This window comes from Rhipicephalus microplus, chromosome 7, assembly GCF_043290135.1.
Source record: "Rhipicephalus microplus isolate Deutch F79 chromosome 7, USDA_Rmic, whole genome shotgun sequence".
NCBI classification, from domain to species: Eukaryota; Metazoa; Arthropoda; class Arachnida; order Ixodida; family Ixodidae; genus Rhipicephalus; species Rhipicephalus microplus.
This window is the reverse complement of record NC_134706.1, coordinates 68,305,905-68,326,901: the sequence shown is the minus strand read 5'-3', so window position 1 is coordinate 68,326,901 and position 20,997 is coordinate 68,305,905. Positions and strand designations below refer to the sequence as shown.

The 20,997-nt window shown below is 47.0% G+C and overlaps 1 protein-coding gene across 1 annotated transcript in view; it reads right to left on the bottom strand.

Annotated features, from left to right (window-relative positions):
• LOC119183010 (uncharacterized) overlaps positions 1-19,882 on the bottom strand; it is a 59,751-nt gene extending 39,869 nt beyond the window's left edge. Inside the window, exons 1-3 of the mRNA XM_075870027.1 lie at positions 19,879-19,882; positions 14,580-14,675; positions 11,566-11,661 (exon numbers count right to left, since the gene is read on the bottom strand). Of these exons, the coding sequence (XP_075726142.1) occupies positions 11,566-11,661; positions 14,580-14,675; positions 19,879-19,882 (196 nt within the window). The remainder of the gene's footprint in view (positions 1-11,565; positions 11,662-14,579; positions 14,676-19,878) is intronic.
• Positions 19,883-20,997: the final 1,115 nt, after the last annotated feature.

Here is a 20,997-nt window from a genome sequence, read left to right as displayed (position 1 = left end):
GGCCCGGACGGAAGAAAAATTTGAGGCGGCGGTAGCGGAGAGACTGAAAGAAGAGCCGATTTAGCTGGAGAGCACTCCAGGCCGCATGGACCTGCGTAGGTGTCCACCAGAAGGGCAGCCTTTTGCAGGCGTTCTTCGATTTGCGCTAAGGAGCCGGTGTTGGTCCAGATTGTGATATCGTCCGCATATAGTGCGTGTTGTATTCCCTCGACCTCGCTTAGAAGAGAGGGGAGGTTCATCATCGCCAGGTTAAAAAGCAGAGGAGACAGGACTGCCCCTTGAGGTGTACCCCGCGTGCCTAATAAGTACGGGCCGTGTTCGGTAGAATTAAGGCGAATGAAGGCGGTGCGATGTGATAGAAAGGCGCGAATGTAGTTGAAAGTCTTCTGCCCACAGTTTGTGGTAGACAGGTTAGTGAGTATAGTGCTGTGTTTGACGTTGTCGAACGCCCCGCGGAGATTGAGAGCGAGCACGGCTTTATCGTTATGGCGCATAGTAATCGGCTCTATGATATCGTATTGAAGCTGGAGCAGGACGTCCTGCGCCGACAGATGCGGGCGAAAGCCAAACATCGTGCCGGCAAAGGTCCTCCTGGCCTCCAAGTAGGCGGAAAGGCGTTCGTGAACCATGGTTTCCATGAGTTTGCCTGCGCAAGACGTAAGTGAGATGGGTCTCAGTGCCTCAATACTAACGGACTTTGCCGATTTGGGAATGAATGTCACGACCGATGTGGTCCATTCCGTTGGAAGCGGAGAACCGTCCCATATCGAATTTATAAGGTGGAGTAGCGAGAGGTGTGCTTGGTCGGGAAGATTTGCCAGGAGCGATACTGTGATTCCGTCGCGTCCAGGGGCCGTGCCCCATCGCATTTGCGTAAGTGCAAATCGTAAATCAGAAAGCGTGTATGGGGCGTCGAGGTCGGTGTTAGGGGCGCCGGAATACGTATATGCTGGGCCTGCGGGATAAATTGTGCGGCAGATGTAGCGGTCACAAAGTTCTCGCGCGAGTTCATCCGTAGTGCCCTGAAAGGCATGCAGTACACGGTGGAGCTGGCGTTGCGTTTCTCCCCTGGTGGTGGAGGGATCGAGAAGGCTTCTAAAGAGTCTCCACGCACTCTTAGAGCTCATCTGGTTTGCAGCCTTCGAACAGGTGTCTGCCCAGTTAGCATCGGAAAGTTGTGCGGAGTATGCGGCCGCCTCTGCAGTGAGCGCCTCAATGCGAGCGCGAAGTTTCCGATTAAGTTTGTTGCGTTTCCAGCGCCTTATGAGCCCGTGGCGAGCGTGCCAAATATGTTTGAGGTGTGGATCGATTACAGGAGTCAAATTAGAGGTTGCAAGGGTGCGAGTGTTCGCTTGTTTCATATGAAGAGCGTATGATGCCTACACTGCATATTCGGTCGAGGAGAGGCCAGCGGGGAATGGTTGCATTCTGAACTGAGTCCAATCGGTGAGACGGGCTTGGCCCCAGTGTTGGCGCATTTTCTGCCGCGGTGTGAACGAAATGCGGAGTAAAAAGTGATCGCTGCCTAGGGTTTCGCCTAAATTTTCCCATGTATCATCGTGGATGTGACGGGTGAGGGAGAGGTCGGGGCATGTGTCTCGCGTGACCGAGTTGCCGGAACGTGTGGGTTGTGCCGGATCGGTAAGAAGCGTCAGGCTCAGCGACGAAATGAGCTCCTTGAGCTCTCTGCCCCGGGCCTTCTCGTAGTGGTAACCCCAGTGAGGGCTGGGGGCATTAAAGTCTCCGACAATCACCAGTGGTTGTCGGGCCGCTATACGCAGCGCCCGATGGAAGAGATGCGCAAACGAAGCCCTCGCAAGGCGAGGGGGACAGTACACGTTTAAGATATGTATTGATGGTTGGCCCCTCCGCTGAGACAGCACTGATATCATGCAGTAGTCGTAAGGAAGATCCAGATCGAGGTCAATCTGTATCGCCGTGTAAGCTTTATGCACGAGGAGGCATGTGGTAGTGCCGCCTACATAGGAGCAGTATCCAGAAAGGGATGGAGCAGGGCCAGATTCTTGGAGCGCCAAGACGGCCGGCTGAGAGCCAAGTGAGCTGAGGAAAAGGGAAAGATGTGAACGCTTTCGCCTGTTCCCGAAGCCTCCAGGGTTCCACTGTAAGATCTCGAATTTAGACGCAATGTTTGAACGGAACGTATGATTGGTAGCCATCGTGACCGTCTTAGGTTTTATATTTGGTCCTCCATGTCCCGCTCGGAATCCTCAGAGGCAGGGAGGGGCACGGAGGCCGGATTTTCCGACGGCGGGGTGGTGGTAGCCACCTTACGACGACGCTGTGGAGCTGTACCCTCACTGCCCACCAAGCAGGAGCGAGAACGCGATGCCTTGGGTTGAAACTGGGTGACTGCCCAGGCTTGAATAGCCTGGGTAACCTCTACTACTATGCGTTGGACCGAGAAGCTGGTGAGGAGGTGATTAATCGAAGCTTCGACGCGCGTTAGGCGTTCCTCTACGCGCGGGGTGTGCTCTTCGCTAGGGAGAGTTTGGTTAGCGGGCAAAAGAACCTGAGGTGCCCCAGGAACCTCAAGAGCTTCTGGAGTAGATGTGGCACCGGTTCCGAGTGCTGGAGTACACATGGCTGCTTGAACCGGTGGTTGAATGGGAGTGGACTTAGCGCGAGGACTAAGCTTGGACGTAGCTGTCGTAGCCGCCTGGACAGAGGAGGCAATACCTGATGGCGTTGCAGTACACTGTTGTTGGGGTTGAAGTCGCTTATTTAAGAGTTTGAGTTGTTTAGTTAAAAGAGAATTTTGCTTTTGAAGTGCCGCAACTTGCTGGCGAAGGGCCGCAAGTTCGGGAGAAGGAGGATCGACAGAAGGGGGTGAGAGAGGCTTTGAAGCAGCTTTTCCTGCCCAACTGCTCACCTGAGGTACCGCCGCCGGTGCTTCGAGCGGTCGGAATGCCTGATTGTCGGCGTGGAGGGGTGGAGCCGAATGATGCAGGTTGGTGCCGCTGTCTGGCTGGGACGAACATGAGGTGGTCTCTCGAGGAGATGTTGAGGGCTGCTTGCGTTTCCGATATTTTCGATATTTTGCCGTGCAGCCACTGGTCCCAGTCTCATGGGCGCCGTGGCAGAGGAGGCACTTGGGGTGGCAGTCGTGGGCATTGAGACCTGCAGGTGCGGGGGTTCCACATTTGGCACACTGCGTTGGAGCGGGGTGAGGACACTGAGGTGGTCGATGACCGATGGTACCGCACATGGTGCAAACAGGGACCTTTTTCTTGTAGGCGCGGATATACGTCGCTACGCAGTGGTAGAAGAGGAAGCGGGGTAACTTCGTGCCCTCGAAAGTCACCACCGCCGCCGCGGAATCTCCGAGTTTGCGGACCGCAAGGATAGTACCTCGAGGCCAACACAGTTCAGACTTTATCTGCTCCGGGCTTTCAGCAGGGTTTACGTTGATGACGCCCTTGCATGTATCCCCTGGTGCCTTGGCGTGGCCTCGAACGGGCAGCTGCTGATCTCCCACTTGCAGCTGGAAGTCCCCGAGGAGTCGCTGTGCCATAGGCAAAATGGTGGTGCTACAGACCAAGATGTCCTGTTCCCAGATTGGCCACACTTGAATTTGCGTGGTAGTCCGGTCGCCGAGGTAGCTGCGCATAGCGTCGCCCGCGCGATCGGCCGGGACAAATGTGCGTAGCTCGCAGGGAACGCGAGGTTTCACTACTACGATGTAGTCGTCGCGAGAGAGGCGAGCAAATTGATGCGGACGGCACTTGCGTTGCTTCGCTGGCTGCGAGGACGGAGCAGAGGTAGGCGCACCACCGCAGGAATGGCGCGCCGGCGTTCCTTGCAAGGCTGGGGAATGGTGGCCCGCCGTGGCGTCTCGTTGTTGTTGAGACGCAGACTTCGATTTCGCTTGCTTGCGTTGCCACAGTCTCACCATGTCGTCGAGGTATTCATCTTCTGACGGCATAGTGTTTTCGGGGGATGAAATCTCCATGGACAGCATTTGGCTTGAGGTAGGATCATAGCCCGTAACCACGTTAGCGACCGCCATCGCCGGGCTGAGAGCCCTTAGCGAGGCGGCGTTGTAGCCGGGAGTGAAGGACGTCCCTCAAGTTGTCAAAACTGGACCCACCTGGACGAAGGTGTTGTCTAGGCGAAGCGGAGAACTTGGCAGTGACGATAAATTCAAGTTTCAGGGGTACCAAGGTGGATGTCCGCAGAAATAGCATAAAATCTATGGAGGCGATGTGGAGTGCGTCCGTCACCATCGAGCGCTCCCGATGTAGTTCTGACGCGCGCGTTCGCTCAGCACAGCGATGCAACATTAGCAAAACATAAAAACTCTATAGTCTGACACCTGGTGCGACCAGCGTCCATCGGCGCGGCCCTACGGCAATCCAGAGAACACTGCGTCTCCCTCTTTTTGTGACGGAGAGATGCCAGACGCACTGAAATGCGCATGCGTCAATGCAACCCAGCGTGGCGCGCACCTGCGAGTATATGGCAGGACCGGTGCCTGGTGAACGCCGGCGTGACGCGACTAAATGAACGCCGGCGAGTACGCGCACCGCTTCTCGTCGAAATGTATTGGCACCTTTACGGGGGCATGTAGTCATGTTCTCACATGACACACATCTCATGATTATCATGTTTGCACCATTCACATACCTTCGTCGTCCATTCGCGTCGCGTAATACCGAATTGGTACATGTGAAGCTAGAGAAACGGCCATGAGTGCATCATGAGCGTAGCATGTAGTCTTGTCGTTACATGACACGCATCTCATGTTTATCCTGTTTGCGCCAGTATGATGCCTTCGTCATCCATTCACGTTCTGTAATGTCAAATTTGGTATAAGTGAAGCTAGCGAAACGGCCACCAGCGCATCATGGGCATGGCATGTAGTCATGTTGTTACACAACACGCTTGTTACATAACACGCTTGTCATGATTTTCATGTTAGGGTCTGTCGCTTGCGTTCGCCATGCAATCATGTCATACTATACCAGCTTTGCAACATGACGTGTTAACGAAACCCCTGTGAGAGCTGCAGCACCATGTAAATCATTACATTCATGAAATATATGTCATGATTTTCATGTTATGACTAGTTAATTATGTTCTTCATACAGTCATATAATTCCATACCAAGTTTGGTGTCGATACCATTATCGAAATGGCCAGGAGAACTAAAACCTATATGCGGCTAGATAAATGGATAGATAGATGGATAGATAGATGGATAGATAGATGGATAGATAAATGGATAGATAGATAGATAGATAGATAGATAGATACGCTCGAAGTGCCTGAACTTCGCTAAGAAATGCTTCTCATTTAAAATGAATGACCTAGAACTAGCAATTCTGCAGGACATAGAATAGAACAGACTTCATTAAAGCAAATTATTTATGCAGAGTTTTATTCAAAGTGCCCCATTGACCTTGGCCACCCGTTCTACCTGGCCAATTAGCACTAGCTGGTCAGCCAGGTCGAAGCTTGAAGGACGTGTCTCTCACTGCTTGAACTCATCAATATTTTAATCCTGCAACCTCAAGGAACCTGCTCGCCCAACAGCACCAAGTATGCGCTCCTACTGAACGCAACAAAAACACTGAAGAAGCGTAGAGGATCAGGCTTATACCCATTGTTCATCCCATATAAGGGGGCACCTCCTTGAATAAGGATAATCATATAGGATGTAGCCGTACCATGTATGACTGAATTTTGGCTACCTATATAGAACGCCTGGGCCATATATGGCTGCATTCGTCCAAATATATGAACACATCTTGCCATATATGGCCATATAACATCCATATACGGTAATGGGTAGCCACATATGCTGATATGTGTACTAATATCATCAGAAGCAGCCCGAGTACGCCCATTTCAGGGCGAAACCCTCTACCCTGATTCGACATTCAACCCGCTTTTGTACTTTTCATTCCCACATTATACCTGCGAAGTTTGTAATCTCATCGGCCCACCAAACTTCCTGTCTCTCCTTTGTGTGTTTGCCTTCTCTGCGAATCCTATCGGTTACCCTTAATGACCAGCAGTTATCCTGCCTACTTGCTACGTGCCCGGCCTATGTCCATTTCCTCTTCTTGATTTCCACTAAGATATTCTTAACTCCGGTTTGTTCCTTGACCCACTCTGCGCTCTTCTTGTCTCTTACGGTTACACCTATAACTTTCTTTTCTATCGTTCGCTGCGTCATCCTCAATTTAAGCTGGACCCTCTTTGTAAGTCTCGAGGTTTCTGCACCGTAGGTAAGTAACGGCAAGTTGCACGTGTTATATACCGCCCTGTTGAGGGACAGTGACGATCTACTAGTCATGATTTGAGAGTGCTTGCCGAATGTGCTCCACCCCATTCTTATTATTCTGCTTACTCCAATCTCGTGGTTCGGCCCCGCGGTTATTACCTGTCCTAAGTTGACGTAGTCTATTAAAACTTCAAGTGCACTATTACATTTATCTCGAAGTGCTGTTCTCTTCCTAACTTGTACATCCGTTTTGCACACGTTAATTGTATTACCTACCTTTCTGTTCTCCTTGTCTAATTCAGTAATCATGAGTTGCAATTCGTCCCCTTTGTTACTCAGCAATGCAATGTCATCAACGAAGTGCAGCTTACTAATGTATTCTTTATTACCGCTTATCGCTGACTCTTCCCATTGTATGCCTCTGAAAACCTAGCATTAGAAAGAGAGTGTCTGCCTGCCTTACACCCTCTTTATTGGGAATCTGTCGCTTTCCTTATGAAAGACTATGGTGGCTGTGGATCCACTGTAGATTTCTTCCAGTATGTTTATGTAGGGTTCGTCGATGCCCTGATTCCGTAGTGCCTGCATTACTGCCGATGTCTCGACTGAGTCAGACGCCTTCTCGTAATCTATGAAAGCTATGTGTAGGATTTCGTTGCATTCTGCGCATTTCTGTATTACTTCACTGATAGTATGAATATGGTCTGCTCTGTAGTAGCCTGTGCAAAATTCTCCTTGGTCCTTTGGTTGATCGAGTTATAATGTCGCCTTACTTCTATTAGCTATTATTTTTGTACATAGTTTGTACAGAACGGACAGTAACCTGATCGGTCAGTAATTTTTGAAGTCTTTGACGTCTTCCCCTTTTGAAATAATAGGATGTTGGCGTTCTTTCGAGATTTTGATACCCTTTCCGTCAAGAGACACTTCGTATATGAGGTAGTCAGTTTTTCTAACACAATTTCACTGCCATCTTTCAGGAGGTACGTTGTTACTTTATCTTCGCCAGCGGCCTTGCCTCTTTTGATTCCTTCTAGGGCGTTTCTTACTTACCCTGTCGTTACTGGTATGATGTCGAATTTTCCTGGGTTATAATTGATCCTTACAATATCACCCTTGTTGTTTCGGCTTTCGTACAGCTCGCTCTAAAACTCCCTCGCCACCTTACCTATCTTATCTATTTTGGTTATGGCATTGCCTTCCTTCACCTTTTTCATACATCTAATTTTTATCTATGCACAAGTTTGGATTCGCAGAGTTTAGGCTTCTGCAGCTTTTTACAGCCTGCTCAACATTCTCCATGTGATATCTTCTGATGTCGGCTACCTAACGCCTAATAATTAATATTGAAAGCTCCACTAGCACTTTTTTTTTGGTTGCATTTGAGGTTGTCATGATTTTTTGTCTTTTGAAAAGATTTTGCGTCTCTTGAGATCGTTTGCCAGTGACCTGTCTAGTGATTGTACCTCCGACTTCAATTGCACACTGTTTGGTGATACTAGTAACATTATCGTTCATTGTGTCTGTGCTAACGTCGGTCATCTCATTCAGTGCTTTGAATCAATTCTGAAGCGAACCTTTGTACATCTTGTACCATGCCTGGGTTTGCACACAGTCTAATTCATTTTAGTTTCGCCCCAAGGACTTCGCCACGTCTACTTACGGTTAGCCCGTTTATGATGAAGGTATTAAAGATCCGTAAATCATTGCGTTCTGAACTCTACTAATAACTGCCCTCTGGCATTCTAAAGCCAATGCCATATTTTGCCACTGCATGGTCTCCGGCGTATTTCTTGCCTACTTTGGCACTCAGGTCGCCCATCAGCATAGTTTACTCTGTCTTTACTTCATTAACGGCTGACTCTACAGTCTTATAGAAGTGTTCAACCAAATGGTCATCATGGCTCGATGTAGGCGCGTAGGCCTGTACCACCTTTATCTTGTACATTTTTTTGAACTTAATTATGACTCTTGCCACCCTCTTACTGATGCTATGATATTTCGCCATGTTGCCAGAAATATTCCTATGTATGGAAAACCCCATCCTTAGTTGTTTTCTGTTAACTAATTCACGGTAGCATGAAACGTGTCCGTTACTCAGCACTGTATAAGCCTCACGTGTCGTCCTAACTTCGCTGAGCCCTATTACATCTTATTTGACACCCTCGAACTTCTCGAATAGCACAGCTATAGACTAGCCTCACTAGATAGCGTTCTAGCGTTGATTGTAGCCAAGTTCAGATTCCAATGGTGGCCTGTCCGGACCCAGAGTTTCTTAGCACTCTCCGCTTCGTCGCAGGTCTGATCGCTGCCTTGGACAGTTGCTTCTCAGCCGCTTGGGACTAAGGACGAAGGTTTAATTGCTGTAATATTAAGAAATTGTGGCCAGGTACTGGCCCAGGGGGCGGCATTGCTGCTGTGTTGAGGGAGTGCATTACGGGCAGCTGGTCACTGAGACTGCACCCCAGACCTCCCTTTTTTTCTTTTAGCGATTCCTTTATCACGCGTTTGAATAAATGTATGATCGGCAATAGCCTGGTATCTGCATTCGAACAGAGTTTTGTCATGACATGTCAGGCTGCAGCGCTATCTTTAAGCTGGGGGTTCTGTTGCACTTTCTTAGCACTGTAGAATACCACCTGACCTCCTATCAACTTCCAACTTCACCTGACTCGTACATCGCCTGGCCTTCTTTTCTTAACTGTTTCAAAGTTCATTTTTCCAAAAAAAAGAGACCAAGAAAAAACACCCGGCGAGATTTTGAACCACTGACCTAGCGAGCATATGCCGGCGTAGTGGCCTAGGTGACCCTCCTTCTCACGAGTTCATTCTCTCCTAACGTCTTCTCGTCTCACTCAATTTTGACATTGTTATCTTCAGGGTGTTCGCAGTGTCGGAGTTTTGCAATTTGGAGTGATCGCTTTCATCATTAAACGTCTCCTGTCAACTGACGAGTGGCGCCCACCTGTTTTGCGACTAATCGGCTATTTCCCAGATTCTCACGTTCTGCGTATACGTCACGGGCGGTTGAAGTGCATAGAACTTAAACGCAAAAAAGTTTCCAACTTCTAAAGAATAGACAGGTGCTGCATTTACCGCTGCATGTTATCTTGTTTGCGTTTTGGGGTAGCAAAAAAAAAACTCCGGTAAATAATTATACAAGTATACACAGTGACCCTCAGTCGGGAGTCAAATATACGTATTAGTAATTCCATCTACGATTAGCATAATAACGTAAAATAGTGGATGAAAAGGCAAGGCGGAAATCATTTGTAGTACAGAAAGTGGCGGAGAGCAAGAAACTTTGTGGCAAACAATGACGTGTTTACATCTCTCACCACACAGCGTGAGTTTGATTTGCTAGACCTGGTCATGGCACCGCACTCATACCCAACTATAAGCCCATGTGACACGCTCAGCTAGCAAGAGCTCCTAGGTACTGTCTTACGTTTGGGTAACGTAAGTGGTGCTGGTGGGTGCCCATGCTTTAGGATAAATATTTTAAATTTGCCCGTTTGTTTAGACAGCGTGCACTTACATTAGGTGCTGGAGGTAACGTAGCGTAGCACTCTAATCAAATAATATTACAAAGGATATTAGCGTAACACCGCCTCGTAAAACAGATGCATTGCAAAAAGTTACTAACAGTACGCAAAAAAAAGAGAAACCGTTGCACCTTGAAGTGTCTGGAATCTTACGTATTAAAAAAGTCATGAAAGATAGTAAGTGCCCAAAAAGTAGCAGCTTATTTTACTCTTTCTATGCCTGTGGTTACAAGCTTTCTACTAAGTTTAGGGGCGAAGCTTCTTATGCCGTGGGTCGTGCGGCCGCATTGTATGTAGTAGCTGTAGTACTCGTCGTCGTCGTAGTAGTAGTAGTGCGTCGTAGTAGTAGGTAGCCACCTCCGCGGCCGGACTAGAGGAGCGGCACGCGCGCTTACTTGAATTGAGGAGGAAACCCAGGCACGTTAATTATAAGCGAAAAGATAATTGTTTCTGATGAAATAACTTACAGATACGAGTATTGGTGACTTAGGCTCCAATATATTTGTTTGAATTTGATGCTTACTAAACAAAAAAAATAGTATCAGAAGGACGCACTTTGAGCACTATGTGACCAGATAGTGTTGCCACTTTAGACTCGCTGGGCGTAACCTCCTTGCCTTTAGTAAGGTTTAGCGAGGGTTGGGGCGTAGTGACATGTATTAGAGGTGGTAAAAGGTGGACACTAGACACGAAGTGCACGCCGGAAGAAAGTGCGCGTGTTCCGCTCCTCTAGTCCGGCCGTGCCACCTCTCGTTTAGTCCTTGGAATGTCGGCTAGATGGCCGTTCTCTCATATGATGAATATATGATGAAAAAATGCGAGATGCAGGTACTTGGAGTGTTCACTAGATGGACGGATGGATGGACAGACGCACGAATAGATAGAGACAGACAGATGCTCGGACGAATAGACGGACGCACAGACGGGTGGACGCACGGATGGATGAACTCATGGACGGAAGCACGGGTGGATGGTAGGCACACAGATGGGCGGATGCACGGATGGATGCATGGACGCCCAGATGGTCACGCAGACAGACAAACGAACAGATGGAAGCAAGAACGAACGGACGGACGTAAGTGTGGATGGATTGACGAATGCTTCCCGCCACTCATCATCGTGCACTCCATGGTTATGCTGTGATTTTTTTTAGAGGGCACACTTAAGGTACAGTGATTTGGCCGTGAACAGCGATGAATTTGTTCGAATGCATTTCAAGTTTAACGAACGCGTCAAAATGCATGAGTGGGGGCCGCATCAGTCAACGTTGCGGGTGAAATAAATCGCCAGCTTGAATTTAGCGCAATGGACTGCATGAACATCTTGACGCAAATTGAAGCTTTGCGAGTGTAACCTGATAGAAAGCAACATACGGCAACAAGCAACAACTCGAGTATGATTGATTGATATGTGAGGTTTAACGTCCTTAAACCACCATATGATTATGAGAGACACCGTAGTGGAGGTCTCCAGAAATTTCGATTACCTGGGGTTCTTTAACGTGCACCCAATTATCAGCACACGGGCCTACAGCATTTACGCCTCCATCGGAAATGCAGCTGACGCAGCCTGGATTCAAACCCACGACCTTCGGGTCAGCAGCCGAGTACCTTAGTCACTAGACTACCGCGGCGGGGCAGTCGTTGGTATAATGCTAACTGGGTGCTACTTTTCAAAATTGGGCCGTATAGTACAATTATAGGAACATTTCGGATATTAAATTCATAACTAGTCCGATCAAATTTCTGGACATCTCCAATGATATAGTCTTACCTGTGCACAGCGCTGCCCCTGTCGAAAAGTCGCATCTCTTTCCAAGTTTCTCGCAAACTCTTGTCTCTTCTTTATTGCACTTGGTTCGATTTTTGCCTGCCACGTAAGGGAAGGACGATATTGTAAAATTTATAGACACAATTGTAACACAAAAGACGGATTAGCACGCGCAATTAGTTCGTGATAAACCTCGTTGCTTAAAGGTGGCTTCTGCGTGAAGCGTGTAATAGCTTTCACTTGCTAAACGGCTGATAGCAAAATTATTGCAAGAAAAAAAAACTCCTTGGTTCGGCGTGCAGCGATTTGCGGGTACACAAGTACAAACGCTATTGCACTTCTTATTTGCCTAAAAAGACAAATGCAAAAATGTCTCCCGCTGGGAGTAGCCGGAGAACATTCTAGAAACCTCGTCAGCTTGCAAAAATAGGAAGCAAAGTTTACGGCTTGCCTATTTTATTTAAGCATTCCAAATTTCTCCTTTGTGTGCAGCAAGCGACACAGCAATACGTCGGCATTGCGAATATCAGCCAATGCACTACGCGCCTCACGTCGATACGTCTTCTATTATCGTCATCATCATCATCATGACTACGTCAACTACAGGAAAAAGGCATCTCCCATGTTTCGCCTATGTATACGTCTATGGCTATGTCTATGTACACGTTGTGGGAATCGAGAGCGCCCCACTACCAGGCGCTTCGTTCCCCAGCTGCCGCGCGCGCGCCGACCGCGTAGCCCGGGCGCGTTTATTCACCGGCATTCGCCAATATGGCTGCCAGGGCGCAACTTGGTCTGGGCGAGTCAAACTTCGGCTTCATCCTGCGCTGGCATGTCCGGGCACGCTATGCTGCGCGGGCCTGGGTGGTAGTTGTTTTAAGGAAGAGGAAAAGGCACCAAATTTCTGTCTTCCTTAGGGGCGACACGGCGCAGTGCCTTATAGGGGTGGGGGAAAGAGGGATAAAAAGAATAGAAGGAAATAGATGAAGAATAGAGAGGCAAGCGACGGAAAATAGAAGGAGATAGGAAAGTGGGGATTGAAGCAGTCCAAGGGCGGGGCACCACAATGCGAAAGCTGCATGGCGTCAGGAGACCGCGGAGGGCGAACATGCCGGCGGGAGCTACGCTGGCGTCGGAGATCGCGAGGGCACGACCGTGCAGCTTAAAATCCTCTGAGGGCCTACGTTGGTTGCTTAGTGGTTCGTAAGGAAGAGAAAGAAGGCACCTAATTTCTGTTTGCCTATAGGCGACACGGCGCAGTGCCTTGTAGGGGGGGTAAGGAGGGATAAAAAGAATAGAAGGAAATAGATGAAGAAATAGAGAGGCAAGCGACGGAAAATAGAAAGAGATACGAAAGTGGGGATCCTGTCGAAGCAGTCCATGGGCGGGCACCACAATGCGAGAGCTGCATGGCGTCAGGAGACCATGGAGGGCGAACCAGTCGGCGGGAGCTACGCTGGCGTCGGAGATCGCGAGGGCACGACCGTGCAGCTTAAAATCCTCTGAGGGCCTACGTTGGTTGCTTAGTGGTTCGTAAGGAAGAGGAAGAAGGTACCTAATTTCTGTCTGCCTATAGGCGACACGGCATACTACCTTGTAGGGGTGGGGGTAAGGAGCGATAAAAAGAGTAGAATGAAATAGATGAAGAAATAGAGAGGCCAGCGACGGAAAATAGAAGGAGATAGGAAAGTGGGGATCCGGTCCAAGCAGTCCAAGGGCGAGCACCACCATGCGAGAGCTGCACGGTGTCAGGAGACCGTAGAAGGCGAACAAGTCGGCGGGAGCTACGCTGGCATCGGATGGGGCGCGCGTGAAACCCTCCCCTCCTACGAGCTATGTTGCGCCCGACGATTCGTTCGTCGCGGCAGATGCTCTTAGGCTTCGACGAGGGGTTGACGCGCTGCTTAGAAGGCGGCTTCTCGTTCGTGCGTTTGAATTCGCCCCTTGTGCGGGAGTCATCGCACCCTAGGCAAGCGTACTTGCTCGGTCTTGCGGAGTTCCCTATACGGCCTGCAATCCCGTCAGTGTCGCACTGTGCTGCACCATGGGTTAATAAACTCGTTATAGTTGTTATCCTGCCTTGTGCGTGGTTTCTGCGCCATGTCGGAGAAAACGATGAACCCGGCCGCAGCGTCGTCGCACGCAGTGACAGTGGAGGACGTGGCATCCCTACACGGTTGGGCGTAGTAGGTAAGCCTAGTGCAAACTCACCTCCACAACGTATACGCATACATAGACACACGCGGACTGTGGGTACCGCGCTTAGCGTATGCACACGACAGCCGACATATGGCAGTAATTTTGCATGATGTCTATGCTTCTGTTTATGGAGCGCTAGCAGAACTATCCTCTCTTATTAAAATTTCAGCGGTAGTATGACGTGACGTGGGACATTTCTACTCAGGTCACGTCTACCGCACGTGGCGTTGGCCGGAAGTCTTGCTGCTGTGCTTTTTGGGTAACGGAAACGCGCAAATGATGCTGACGACGATGAAGAAGTTACTTGCCAGTTACGCAGAGTGCTGCGCCGTCGACTAACTCGCAGTTCTGTTTGATCTTTCTGCATACTTCCTTCTCTTCCTCGTTGCATTTTGTACACTTCTTCCGTACGAAGCGAAATGAGAGGGATATTGATTATTTATTTGAACATTATTCACCTATGCAGGTTCTAACTACCCTGCTTTTGTTTGTATGAAATTAAACAGAGCAGAAGAAACTTTGTGAACAAATAGCGAGGAGTTCACCGTTCTTCATCGGAAAAGCACAGAGCGCACGGCACTAATGTAAGGAGATTCGCACAAAGATATGACAAACGATTCAACTGTAACGAACTCGACAAGCTTTTACCTTGATAAAAATTCAAAAGCCCCTACCACTGTACGCGTTACAACGCCCCAGCGCGTGGCGTGGAAACTCGTTTCTCAGCCATAGGTGCAAAAGACAACCACGAACAGCCATCAACTCCAATTTCATGCTCTCTTGTAACCTGCCACAAAGTTAATTGCGTGACGTCTTACCCACACACATTGCCTTTTCGTCGACAATCTCGCATCCTTTTCCTTTTCTGGCGCACGCTTGTTCCTCGCGGGTGTTGCATTTGGTCCGCTTGTGGCCTGCCAAAGGAAGCAAGCAGGAGCGTCAGTAAACCTGCAATGTCCACTTGAAGGGGAACAGATGGCAAACTTCTGTTTAGTTTGGAAGCAAATGACACTGGAAGAGGGACACCATCCAGTGTATTCAGTTTAATATATGATAACTTCTTACTTTACAATGAGAAAATATCCACTGTATCACATTGAATGCATCAAATTTAAGGCCTCTGAATAGGCAGTGATCTTGTCAAAGCTTCGTCGAAAAGGAGTTAGTGCATATTTCAAGTATGGGGATTGAAGTTACACTAAATGAACTGACAAACTTGGTGTAACTAATTATTTTTGAATAAACTAATTAACCCATGTCTGAAAAAATTCACAATTTTTGAGGTTCACTGTATAACACCGAACATTGTTTAATTAATATATAATTATTTAAATATCCTTGATCCTTGTACTGGGAATGCACCATAGCCAACGTTTCGGCAAGTAGACTCGTCTTCATCAAGATAGAAACTGTCTTGACAAAACATGTCCTCTTGTCGAAATGTTTCACACACTGCATCAGCTTGTTGAAAAAGTTGACATCTTCACGCATGCAGTGAATGCCTTCTCATAAGTAGTACAAATGGACGGCGAAACTTGCTCTTCAACTGGAATCAAGCACTCAATTTGCCAAAAGGTTTGTACATTAGATATATTTTCATTTCATATGTACGCGTCATGTTGCAGAAGAATTGTTACATAATTTGAAGGTAGGTTTGTCTAGTTGTAAAATGCATAGTTCGACAGAATAAATGGACTTGCTCGGACTCTGACTCACGCAATTTTTCTCCAACCAAACTCGCTCGGACTCAGACTCACTAGAGTATGACTTAACCGGGCTCACTCGAGATCAGACTCGCAAAAATTTTTTCTCAAGTAGACTAACTCGGAGTGAAACTAACGCCTAAATTTGAGTCTCGACTCATGAGTGAGTTTGCCGACCTGTGGCAATGTGACAGCTTTTTACACAACCGAGTATAGAAACATGCACCCGGAAAGTGGTACCATAAAGGGGTTCTGCGTTTTTGAGCTTGTATGTCGCACGGGTCGTCATGTACGTGAATCGTAAATGACAAATAAATGTGGAAGTACACGCAACATTAAAACTCGGCGTCTCAAAAACTAGATGACGGAACTTGATTTTAGAAAAAAATAAGTTCGTCCTACTGGTTCCAGAGCCCAAAGAAAGCGCAGAGCAGGGCAGCCTTTCTTTCTTTCTCTGCGGTTTTATCTTGTCTTTCTCGTATCTTCATTTCTTTTTCTCTTTTCCAGCGTTTTTGTGCTGTTTTTTCTCGTTATTTTACCTAATTTTGATTTTTCTGCTGTTTTCTTTTCCTTTTTTCTCTTTCAATTTCATGCTCGCTTCCTCTTTAAATTTTTACACATGGCTTGTGTTGTCGTGTTTCCATAGCCACAGTAGCAATGGCAACACTTCATATCATCATCAAGGCTTTCGAAGAACAAGATACAAGAGATACGAGTACACGCTCAGCATGCTTCAGTCAGCTGTGATATAAAGGTTTGTCTTTGCTACACCAAGAGACAACGACATCATACGAAAACGTGGCCCCCTGAAGAGTGCCGCAGTTAAACAAATTGGCAGATCCCATGTAGAGTGGGAATCGATGATATGCGAAGCACGAATGAGAAAGATTGATATGTCACTTTAAAACCAGAACAACGTTACGAGGTGAAGGTAAGTGATGCCGTAGACGACTGACGTGTCACGACTATCTTGTTTCGATGCGTCGATTACCTTTTTAATCTATTCACGTCACGTGATACCAAGTTTAGTATATGTAAAGCTAGCGAAACGGCCGTGAGCACGCTATGAGGGTCGTATGTTTTCATGCTCCTACGTAATACGCGTGTCAGGATTATCATGTTTGCACCAGTCATATATTTCTTCATCCAACAATGTCACGTAACACCCAGTTTGGTATATGTGGAGCTAGCGAAACGGCCATGAGCGCATCATGAAGGGCCCAATATACTCCGATGTAGCGCTGACGCGCGCGTTCGCTCGGCACAGCGATGCAACGTTAGCAAAACATGAAAACTCTATAGTCTGACACCAGGTGCGACCAGCGTCCATCGGCACGGCCCTACGGCAATCCAGAGAACACTGCGTATCCCTCTTTTTGTGACGGAGAGATGCCAGACGCGCTGAAACGTGCATGCGTCAAAGCAACGCAGGGTGGCGCGCGCCTGCTAGTATATGGCGGGACCGGTGCCTGGCGAACGCCGGCGTGACACAACTAAATGAACGCCGGCGAGCACGCGCACCGCTTCTCGTCGAAATGTATTGGCACCTTGACTGACGCATGTTGTCATGTACTCACATGACACACATCTCATGATTATCATGTTTGCACCATTCACATACCTTCGTCGTCCATTCGCGTCGCGTAATACCGAATTGGTACATGTGAAGCTAGCGAAACGGCCATGAGTGCATCATGAGCGTAGCATGTAGTCTTGTTGTTACATGACACGCATCTCATGTTTATCATGTTTGCGCCAGTATGATGCCTTCGTCATCCATTCACGTTCTGTAATGCCAAATTTGGTATAAGTGAAGCTAGCGAGACGGCCGCCAGCGCATCATGGGCATGGCATGTAGTCATGTTGTTACATAACACGCATGTCATGATTTTCATGTTAGGGTCTGTTGCTTGTGTTCGCCATGCAATCATGTCATACTATACCAGTTTTGCAACATGACGTGTTAACGAAACCCCTGTGAGAGCTGCAGCACCATGTAAATCATTACATTCATGACATACACGTCATGATTTTCAAGTTATGACTAGTTAATCATGTTCTTCATACAGTGATATAATTCAATATCAAGTTTGGTTTCGATACCATTATCGAAATGGCCAGGAGAACTAAAAGCTGTAGGCGGCTAGATAGATGGATAGATAGATGGATAGATAGATGGATAGATAGATGGATAGATAGATGAATAGATAGATGTATAGATAGATGAATAGATAGATGAATACATAAATGGATAGATAGATGGATAGATACGCTCAAAGTAGCTGAAGTTCGCTAAGAAATGCTTCGCATTTAAAATGAATGACCTAGAACGAGCAATTCTGCAGGACATAGAATAGAACAGACTTCATTAAAGCAAATTATTTATGCAGAGAGTGTTAATCAAAGTGCCCCACTGACCTGGCCACCCGTTCAACCTGGGCAATTAGCACTAGCTGGTCAGCCAGGTCGAAGCTTGACGGACGTGTCTCTCACTGCTTGAATTCATCAATATTTTAATCCTGCAACCTCAAGGAACCTGCTCGCCCAACAGCACCGAGTATGCGCTCCTACTGAACGCAACAAGAACATTGAAGAAGCGTCTAGGATCAGGCTTATACCCATTGTTCATCCCATATATGGGGGCACCTCCCTAAATAAGGATCATCATATAGGATGTAGCCGTACCATGTATGACTGAATTTCGGCTACCTATTTAGAACGCCCGGGCCATATATGGCTGCATTCGACCCAATATATGAACACATCTTGCCATATATGGCCATATAAAATCCATATAAGGTAATGGGTAGCCACATATGTTGTCATGTGTGCTAATATCATCAGAAGCAGCCCGAGTACGCCCATTTCAGTGCGAAACCTTGTACCCTGATTCGACAATCCAGCCGGTTTTGTGCTTTTCATTACCACGTTATACCTGCGAAGTTTGTAATCTCATCGGTCCACCCAACTTCCTGTCTCTCCTTTGTGTGTTTGCCTTCTCTGGGAATCCAATCAGTTACCCTTAATGACCAGCAGTTATCCTGCCTACTTGCTACGTGCCCGGCCTATGTCCATTTCCTCTTCTGGATTTCCACTATGATATTCTTAACTCCTGTTTGTTCCTTGACCCACTCTGCGCTCTTCTTGTCTCTTACGGTTACACCTATAACTTTCTTTTCTATCGTTCACTGCGTCGTCCACAATTTAAGTTGGACCCTCTTTGTAAGTCTCGAGGTTTCTGCACCGTAGGTAAGTAACGGCAAGTTGCACCTGTTATATACCGCCCTGTTGAGGGACAGTGACGATCTACTAGTCATGATTTGAGAGTGCTTGCCGAATGTGCTCCACCCCATTCTTATTCTTCTGGTTACTTCAATGTCGTGGTTCGGCCCCGCGGTTATTACCTGTCCTAAGTTGACGTAGTCTATTACAACTTCAAGTGGACTATTACATTTATCTCGAAGTGTGGTTCTCTTCCTAGTTTGTACATCCGTCTTCCGCACGTTAATTTTATGACCTACCTTTCTGTTCTCCTTGTCTAATTCAGTAATCATGAGTTGCAATTCGTCCCCTTTGTTACTCAGGAATGCAATGTCATCGACGAAGTGCAGCTTACTAATATATTCTTTATTAACGCTTATCGCTAACTTTTCCCATTGTAGGCCTCTGAAAACCTAGCATTGGAAAGAGAGTGTCTTCCTGCCTTACACCCTCTTTATTGGGAATCTGTCGCTTTCCTTATGAAAGACTATGGTGGCTGTGGATCCACTGTAGATTTCTTCCAGTATGTTTATGTAGGGTTCGTCGATGCCCTGATTCCGAAGTGCCTGCATTACTGCTGATGCCTCGACTGAGTTAGACGCCTTCTCGTAATCTATGAAATCTATGTGTAGGAGTTGGTTGCATTCTGTGCATTTCTGTTTTTTACTTGACTGATAGTATGAATATGGTCTGCTGTGTAGTAGCCTGTGCAAAATCCTCCTTGGCCCTTTGGTTGATCGAGTTATAATGTCGCCTTATTCTATTAGCTATTATTTTTGTACATAGTTTATACAGAACGGACAGTAAGGTGATCTGTCAGTAATTTTTTAAGTCCTTGAAGTCTCCTCCCTTGTGAAATAATAGGATGTTGGCGTTCTTTCAAGATTCTGATACCCTTTCCGTCAAGAGACACTTCGTATATGAGGTAGCCAGTTTTTCTAACACAATTTCTCTGCCATCTTTCAGGAGGTACGTGGTTACTTTATCTTCGCCAGCGGCCTTGCCTCTTTTGATTTCTTCTAGGGCTTTCCTTACTTACCCTGTCGTTACTGGTATGATGTCGAATTTCCCTGGGTAAATTTTGATCCTTACAATATCACCCTGGTTGTTTCGGCTTCTGTAAAGCTTGCTCTAGAACTCCCCGCCACCTTACCCATCTTATCCGTATTGGTTTTGGCATTGCCATCCTTGTCCTTTTTCATACATCCAATTTTTACCTATGCACAAGTTTGCATTCGCAGAGTTTAGGCTTCATCAGCTTTTTACAGCCTGCTCAACATTCTCCATGTTATATCTTCTGATGTCGGCTACCTACCGCCTAATAATTAATATTGAAAGCTCCAATAGCGCTTTTTTGTTGGTTGCATTTGAGGCTGTCATGATTTGTTGTCCTTAAAAAGATTTTTCGTCTCTTGAGGTAGTTTGCCAGTGACCTGTGTAGTGATTGTACCTTCGACTTTAATTGCACACTGTTTGATGATACTAGTAACATTATCGTTCATTGTGTCTATGCTAACGTCGGTCATCTCATTCAGTGCCTTGAATCAATTCTGAAGCAAAACTCTGAATTCCTGTACTTTTCCTCTAACCACCAGTTCATTATTTGGCTTATCGCGTATCAGTTTTTGTCCTTGTTTTTTAAAGTCTAGGTTAATATGAGCTCTTGCCATTCTATGGTCACTGCATTTGATCTTGCCAACCATTCTACATATCGCACCATGCCTGGGTGTGCACACAGAGTCGATTTCATTTTAGTTTCGCCACCAGGACTTCGCCACGTCCACTCACGGTTAGCTCGTTTATGAAGAAGGTATTCAAGATCTGTAAATTATTGCGTTCCGAACTCTACTAATAACTACCCTCTGGCATTTCTAAAGCCAATGTTATATTTTGCCACTGCATGGTCTCCGGCCTGTTTCTTGCCTACTTTGGCACTCAAGTCGCCCATCAGCATAGTATACTCTGTCTTTACTTTATTAACGGCTGACTCTACAATCTTATAGAAGTGTTCAACCAAATGATCATCATGGCTCGATGTAGGCGCGTAGGCCTGTACCACCTTCATCTTGTACATTTTGTTGAACTTAATTATGAAACTTGCCACCCTCTAATTGATGCTATGATATTTCGCCATGTTGCCAGGAATATTCTTATGTATGGAAAACCCCATCCTTAGTTGTTTTCTGTTAACTAATTCACGGTAACATAAAACGTGTCTGTTCTTCAGCACTGTATAAGCCTCACGTGTCCTCCTAACTTCGCTGAGCCCTAT